Below are 8,668 nucleotides of genomic sequence, written 5' to 3'. Positions count from 1 at the left end.
TGGTGCAATCTCGGCTCACTGCAACCTCCACCTCCTGGGTTCAAGCGATTCTCCTGCCTCAGCCTCCCAAGTAGCTGGGATTACGGGCACACACCACTACGCCCGGGTAATTTTTGTATTTTTAGTGGAGATGGGGTTTCACCATGTTGGCCAGGCTGGTTTCGATCTCCTGACCTCAAACGATCCACCGTCTCAGCCTCCCAAAGTGTTGGGATTACAGGCGTGAGCCACTGTGCCTGGCCACATTCCAGTCTTAAATATGAAATCATGGCTGGGTGCAATGGCTCACACCTGTAATCCCAGCACTTTGGGAGGCCAAAGCCAGCAGATCACTTGAGGTCAGGAGTTCTAGACCAGCCTGGCCAACATGGCAAAACTCCATCTCTACTAAAATTAGCCAGGCATGGTGGCATGCCCTATAATCCCAGCTGCTTGGGAAGGTGAGGCAGGAGAATTGCTTGAACCTCCTGGAGGTTGCAGTGAACTGCACTCCAGCCTGGGCAACAGAGCGAGACTCCGTCTCTAAATAAATAAATAAATAAATAAATAAATAAAATGAAATCAGGCAAATTCTTAGTCAGCAACTATAGTAATCAGAATTGCAAGGAAGAGCAGTTTGCGAGGCTGAGGCAGGCGGATTGCTTGAGCCCAGACGTTTGAGACCAGCCTGGCAACATAGGGAGACCCTATCTCTACAAAAAATTAAAAACTTAGCCAAGTGTGATGGCACACACCTGTAAACCAAGCTATTCAGAACGCTGCAGTGGGAGGATTGCTTGAGCCCTGTAGCTGGAGGTCGCTGTGAGCTACGATCCCAGCCTGAGTGACAGTGAGACTTCACCAAAAAAAAAAAAAAAAAAAGGAACTCATGAGTTTTTTCTTTGCCATGAGCAACTCTCACTCCAAGGCAAATACATTTGTAATTTTTAAGGCAAGAGAAAAACGCTAAAGGTGTACTGTTGGCCAGGCATGTGGCTCACGCCTGTATTCCCAGCACTTTGGGAGGCTAAGCCAGGTGGATTACTTGAGCTCAGGAATTTGAAACCAACCTGGCTAACATGGCGAAACCCCATTTCTACAAAAAAAATACAAAAATTAGCTGAGTGTGGTGGTGCATATCTGTAGTTCCAACTACTAGGGAGGCTGAGGTGGGAGAATCACTTGAGCCCGGGAGGTGAAGGTGAGTAAAAATCATACCACTGCATTCCAGCCTGCGTCACAGAGCAGGACTCTGTCTCAAAAATATGGCCATGGCGGTGGCTTATACCTGTAATCCCAGCACTCTGGGAGGCTGAGGCAGGCAGATCACCTGAGGTCAGGAGTTCAAGACTAGCCTGGTCAACATGGCAAAACACCATCTCTACTAAAAATACAAAAATTACCAGCCTGGCCAACATACCAAAACCCCATCTCTACTAAAAATACAAAAAAAATCAGCCGGGCATGGTGACGAGCGCTTATAATCCCAGCTACTTGGGAGGCTGAGGCAAGGAGAATCGCTTGAACCTGGGAGGCTGTAGTTGCAGTGAGCCAAGATGGCACCTCTGCACTCCAGCCCCAGCAACAGTGTGAGACTCGGTCTCAAAAAAAAAGGGTGATACACACTTGTAATTCTAGATACTCAGGAGGCGGAGGTAGGAGAATTGCTTGAACCCAGGCAGCAGAGGTTGCAATGAGCTTAGTGCAGTGTCACCACTGCACTCTAGACAGAGTGAGACTGTCTCAAAAAAAAAAAACAAAAACAAAAAACAAAAAACAAAAAACCTGGGTGTGGCGTGTAATCCCAGCTACGAAGGAGGCTGAGGCAGGAGAATCGCTTGAGCCTAGGAGGTTGGCTGCAGTGAGTGCAGATCTCATCACTGCACTCGAGCCTGGGTAACAGAGTAAGACTCTGCCTCAAAAAAAATTAATAAATAATAAAATTAAATAAAGATGTACTGTTAACATTCTAGGTGCCTGAATAGTTTCAGCAAATTATCTGAGTAAAATTCAGAAGTTTTGGGGTAGACACAAAAAAGCTGATAGTTTGAACAAGTCAAAACACTAAAATATAGATGCCAATTGAAAATAATTTGACGAGTATATATTGTTCGTCTTCTTATTTATTTTTTTGAGACAAGGTCTCACTCTGTTGCCCGAGCTGGGGTGCTGTGGCATGATTCCAGCTCATTGCACCTCAACATCCCAAGCTCAATTGATCTTCTCACCTCAGCCTCCCAAGTAGCTGGGACTACAGGCACACACCACCAAACCCAGCTAATTTTTTTTTTTTTTTTTGAGACAGAGTCTTACCCTGTCACACAGGCTGGAGTACAGTGGCACAATCTCGGCTCACTGCAAGCTCTGCCTCCTGGGTTCACGCCATTCTCCTGTCTCAGCCTCCCGAGTAGCTGGGACTACAGGTGCCTGCCACCACGCCCAGCTAATTTTTTTGTATTTTTAGTAGAGACGGTGTTTCACCATGTTAACTAGGATGGTCTCGATCTCCTGACCTCATGATCCACCCATCTCGGCCACCCAAAGTGCTGGGATTACAGGCTTGAGCCACCGCACCCGGCCAGAATTGGTTCTTTAAGTTCACTGTGATTCCTGCCTGCTGGAAGGATGAAGAAACACCAAATTAAACCTGCAAATGTAATGTACATATTTTGTCTATATGTGTGTGTATGTAATGTATACATATATAGTGTGTAAATATATGTGTACATGTATGTGTGTGCTTATACATACACACACACTCACACTTGTTTTTCGTTTTTTTTGAGACGGAGTCTCGCTCTGTCGCCCAGGCTGGAGTGCAGTGGCATGATCTCGGCTCACTGCAAGCTCTGCCTCCCGGGTTCACGCCATTCTCCTGCCTCAGCCTCCCAATTAGCTGGCACTACAGGTGCCCACCACCAGGCCCGGCTAACTTCTGTATTTTTTTAGTAGAGACGGGGTTTCACTGTGTTAGCCAGGATGGTCTCGATCTCCTGACCTCGTGATCCGCCCGTCTCGGCCTCCCAAAGTGCTGGGATTACAGGCTTGAGCCACCGCGCCCGGCCCAGCCAACCAAGTTTTGAAGGAACAATGAACCAGAAAATAAGCTATGATCACATAACAGTATAATTCTATTATGATTCTCAGGATTTAAAATCAGCTTTGACCACATTCAAATTCACATTATCATCACATCAAGAACAAAGATGAAGTTAACACTGCCTAGTTTTTATGGGTTTTACTTCTGATAAATTAAATATACCTGACAGCATTTTGCTGAGGGCCCATGAAACTAAAATAATTTTCAAACTTCTACACACCCCTTATAAAGTTTTTCATAAACAAACTTTGAGGAAAAACAGCCAAGAAAGGAATCCAGTGTCCATCTCCCACTGGAAGATAGCTGCCATGCTTACAGTGCTGAGAACAGATGGTAAGTAACTGATTATAATGATATATTCCAATCAGTATTTTTCAGGATTCCATAAATAACCAGAAGCTCAAGTTGTTGTTTTAAGGCAGTCATACATCTGAAATTCTCTTTCGAACAATGGAACCCCTCTCATCATGATAAAAGAATCAAGGCATTTTTAATGGAATCCCAAGTTATGGTTTTAGTAACCATTAAGAAAATAAAGTAGAGCCTAGCCTTAGTTTGTCAGTCACAATTTAAATCCACTCATTTCTTTCCAGAGGCTAACTAATCAATTCTTTTTTTCACTATAGAACACTGAGATAGTAAAATTTTTAATGACAAAATATGTTGGATTTGTAATATGACTGGCAGGAAATAAGCATCAATATTATAAAATGCAGGCTGCTATACCCCTGGCATATTTAAGAAACACTGGTAGTTAAAAAACAAGTGGAAACTGCCTTCTTTGCCTATCTGGTTCAAAGTATCAGGCAGTGACAACATGCCAAGTTTTCTTCTCAGCACAAATTAAACTGCACGAAACTCTTCTTGACCATGGTGTATCTTTAATATAATCTTATCTTTCCACCTTGTCTCCCTCCTCCTCAAGTTTATTTTTGGTTGGATGTTAATTCTTCTCATTCTTTTATCCTAAGAAAAACACTTTAATCTTTGGTAGGCATTTGTCTTTGGTCAATAATACACACAACTAACCTTCCCCTCCAGACAAACATTTTGGGGCTGCCTATAAAGAACTCATGATTCGTTCATGATTCTTCTGAATTTCACGAGCCCTACATGGAGTATTACCTGTGTGCAGCCTTTTAAGAATAAGGCCTTGAGACCCCCACAGCCCCTCACTAGTGCTTGAATGCCATCCTTGGTTACTTGGTCACACCAGGAAATGTTCAACTGCTCCAACAGTGGACATCCCTCACTAAGGATAAAACAAAATAAGAGAAACATATCACTAAATCCAATTCCAAAAACACCAACGTCTCAATTTACTGGCTGTTTAGTAAAGGAATGGAAACATTCCCATTTTTTTCCCACAAGAAAAAACATATTTACCTAATGTATATTTAGAAAAAAAGCTGATTTATCAATGTGGTATTCACATGGGACTATATCATTAGTAGGATCATCTAAAATCCAGCTTAACCAACAAAGCATTATAATGTTTTTCAGATTTATATTCCTTTTGTACTTATCACATATCTCAAAGCTCTCTAGACAGAAAATGGAAATTAAGTGATTTATTCTAGCTTACAGAGTAATTAATAAAGAGCTCAGATTCAAAACCAGATTCTCCATCGAGGAATGCTATTACCAGTTGAGTATCCCTTATCTTAAATGCTTGGTACCAGAAGTGTTTCAGATGTCTAATTTTGCAGTATTTGCATTATACTTACATAGTTGAATATCCCATATCTGAAAATCTGAAGTGCCCTAATGAGCATTTCTTTTGAGGGTAACATCGATACTCAAAAAGTTTGGGATTTGGAAGCGCTTGAAATTTTCTTTTTTTTTTTTTTTTGAGACAGGGTCTCGCTCTGTCACCCAGGCTGGAGTGCAGTGGCGCCATCAGGGCTCACTATATCTGTGACCTCCATGGCTCAAGTGATCCTCCCACCTCAGTCCCTCAAGTAGCACCCAGTTACATTTTGGATTTTTGAAATAGGGATATTCAACTCACAGTACCAAAGTGGTAATGAAGGCTTTTAAACTTTTATTTTAAAAAATTACAAAGGCCCTGTGTATCTCCTTGAGATGTTTCTAGAGTACTGCTTTTGTAGGCTGAATTTAGGATATCTTATGTCCAATCTCTACCTTCAAAATACTAGTTTCATCGTTGATTCCATCTACTCTTAACAGTTTAGCTTCATATTTGGATTATGGATGAATTCCAAGTTTTCTATAATAGTCTTTGGAAAACACTCCATAAATTGTTTGAAATATTCCTGCCTGCCGAAAAGTCCCAGAAGATAAAGCCATGATATCCTGGTTCAAGTTCATTCTCCAATATTAATAGTTTAACTTCAGGAAGGTGACTTTAGGAAGCCTGTCTGAACCTCTCTTAGTCTAAGATTAGCCCCATACCTCTATGTTTTCCCAAAACTGATGTACTCATTCCTATCATAGCATTTATTCCACAGTAACAGTTGACTGTGAACAACTTAAGGGCAGCAGTATCTTACTCAGTTACATCTCATGGTTGCATTACAGTACCTGGCAGTCAACAACTTTCTAGATTTTCTTAGCTGTAAAACGCCCATCCACTCTACTTCACAAAGCTTTTAAATAAAAAAGATCATTTATGTGAAAATATGTTATAAATGATAAAAGTTGTTATATTATCAAGTTTATTAGCCTACACAGCAAACCGTCTTAGGTACGTGTTCAATATTCACAAAGAAGGTCTAAAAGGAGCCACATTTTAGATTATTTATACTCTACTTAACTAAATTTGTATTTCTTTTTTCTTGAGATGAGGTCTCGTTCTGTTGCCCAGCCTAGAGTGCAGTGGCACAATTACAGCTCACTGCAGCCTCAACCTGCCAGGCTCAAGTGATCCTCCCGTCTCAGACCCTGAGCAGCTGGGACTACAGGGCTATGCCACCACGCCTGGCGAATTTTCTTATTTTTTTTAGTAGAGACAGGGTTTCCCTGTGTTGCGCAGGCTGGACTAGAACTCCCGAGCTCAAGTGATCCTCCTACCCTGGGCTCCCAAAGAGCTGGGATTACAGGTGTGAGCCACCACGCCCAGGGCCTCAGGGACCCTTTTTAAAGCACTTTATATACATTAGGTTGAGCCACACGTAGCTGTCATTCTTATAACATGAAAACTGTCAAATACTAGCAAAACTTTATATGGTGTCGCCTAATACCTTGTTAAACCTTAACATGTTATGAGGTGATAAGAAAAAGCTCAGAAAGGTTATGTTTGCTTAAAGTACCTGGTTAATAATCTGGCTCCAGATACGTGTTTTAAGCACTAAGCTATAATAACACATGCCCTTTTTTTGTTTTTTTGAGATGGAGTCTCACTCTGTCACCAGACTGGAGTGCAATGGCGCAATCTAAGCTTACTGCAACCTCTGCTTCCCGAGTAGCTGGGACTACAGACGCATGCCACCACACCCAGCTAATGTCTATATTTTTAGTAGAGATGGGGTTTCACCATGTTGGCCAGGATGGTCTCAATCTCTTGACCTCGTGATCTGCCCGCCTCGGCCTCCCAAAGTGCTGGGATTATAGATATGAGCCTCCGTGCCTGGCCTTATTTTCTTTTTGAAAATAAGACTTCATAAAAATCTAATTTTTTATGTATAAACTGTACTACCCTAGTTCAGAAATCCTAGTTACCTCTAGTCATTTCACTTTAGTATGTCCCATAACTGTAATCTGGGCAAGTGGTAAAACAAAATATCTATTCTGAACTACAGAATATATCCATAAAACAGAGTTGCCTTCAATTCCAACTTTAGTTATTCTTTTAAAGTATGTATTTTTTCTGATTACTGGACATGCTTATTATAAGAAATTTACCTCAGAGCTTTTAGAGACATGTTTGTTATTGATGTACAGGAAGCCAAGTCAAGGTGCCTGAGTTTGGAACAGAACTTGCTAAGGCTAGTACATGTACTGAAAAATGGAAAAAGGAGAAAATAATGAATAAACAAGACAAGTACACATCCTTGGTATATCAGACACTGTTCTCATTAAACATATGTGTATATATAAGAACTGTAAAATTTTCATACCCCTAAAAAAGCAGTTATATATCTTAGGACCCTTCACATTGAGGAAGAGACAGATACCATTCACAAAGAAAAAAGGCTGTGCTGCATATGAGAATTTGCATGAGGGGAAGATGATGTTTGATTCACATTTTAAAATGTTAACAGCAATTGACAACATGATACTTATGTGATTTCTAAGAGATCTATATGCATTTTGCAAATCTAGAAACACCAGAAGCTAATGGCTATCTACTAGCACATAATCAAACATGAAGAAGAAAAGCTCTGCATGTTTTTTCACTTAAATCCCTACTCAAGATAACCTTTTGCATAACAGTAATGTAGGAAATGATTTTTTGCAAAGTATACAAAAGATGGATGACAGACTGATACTGGGCTGAAAAAAGTAAGTTTATGTATTAAAGACTTTTCTCTGGCAGTCAAGTTCTCATTTTAATTTTTTTTTTTTTTTTGAGATGGAGTCTGGCTCTGTCACCCAGGCTGGAGTGCAGTGGCCAGATCTCAGCTCACTGCAAGCTCCGCCTCCCGGGTTTATGCCATTCTCCTGCCTCAGCCTCCCCAGCAGCTGGGACTACAGGCGCCCGCCACCTCGCCCAGCTAGTTTTTTGTATTTTTTAGTAGAGACGGGGTTTCACCATGTTAGCCAGGATGGTCTTGATCTCCTGGCCTCGTGATCCGCCCGTCTCGGCCTCCCAAAGTGCTGGGATTACAGGCTTGAGCCACCGCGCCCGGCCCGCATTTTAATTTTTAACATATCATGAAAAACTTCAAATACAAACAAGAGTAAATAATACAGAGAACCCACATGTACCATCAGTAAACTTCAACATTTATAAATACTATTTTTCTTTTTGAGACAATCTTGCTCTGTTGCCCAGGCTGGAGAGCAGTGGTGCAATCTAGGCCCACTGCAACCTCCACCTCCGGGTTCAAGCGATTCTCATGCCTCAGCCTCCCAAGTAGCTGGGACCACCGACACACACCACCACACCCAGCTAATTTTTCATATTTTTAGTAGAGATGAGGTTTTGCCATATTAGCCAGGCTGGTCTCCAACTCTGGGCCTCAAGTGATCCACCCGCCTCAGCCTCCCAAACTGCTGGAATTACAAGTATGAGCCACTGCACCTGGCCCAACATTTATCAGTATTCTACTATTAAATATTTTTATTTCTTGGGAGGCTGAGGTGGGTGGATCGCCTGAAGTCAGGAGTTCCAGACCAGCCTGACCAACATTGTGAAACCCCGTCTCTACTAAAAATACAAAATTAGCTGAGCATGGTGGCACATGCCTGTAATCCCAGCTACCGGGAAGGCTGAGACAGGAGAATGGCTTGAGCCCAGGAGGCGGAGGTTGCAGTGAGCCAAGATTGCACCATTGCACTCTAGCCTAGGCAACAAGAGCAAAACTCCATCTCAAAAAAAAAAAAAAAAAATTTATGCCATCTCTTCTTCCCCCCTTTTTTATTCCAGGATTTTAAAGCCAATTCCAAACATACCATTTTACCTGT

The 8,668-nt window shown here is 41.8% G+C and overlaps 1 protein-coding gene across 1 annotated transcript in view; it reads right to left on the bottom strand.

Moving 5' to 3' along the window:
* Positions 1-8,668, bottom strand: part of FBXL20 (F-box and leucine-rich repeat protein 20) — a 186,939-nt gene that overhangs the window by 23,487 nt on the left and 154,784 nt on the right. Inside the window, 4 exon segments of the mRNA XM_011929910.1 lie at positions 1,221-1,235; positions 3,150-3,197; positions 4,193-4,331; positions 6,944-7,039. Of these exon segments, the coding sequence (XP_011785300.1) occupies positions 1,221-1,235; positions 3,150-3,197; positions 4,193-4,331; positions 6,944-7,039 (298 nt within the window).

This window comes from Colobus angolensis, unplaced genomic scaffold (genome assembly GCF_000951035.1).
Source record: "Colobus angolensis palliatus isolate OR3802 unplaced genomic scaffold, Cang.pa_1.0 Scaffold83, whole genome shotgun sequence".
In the NCBI taxonomy this organism is placed as follows: domain Eukaryota; kingdom Metazoa; phylum Chordata; class Mammalia; order Primates; family Cercopithecidae; genus Colobus; species Colobus angolensis.
Note: the sequence above shows the minus strand (reverse complement) of the source record. Positions and strands in the feature narration are given on the sequence as shown.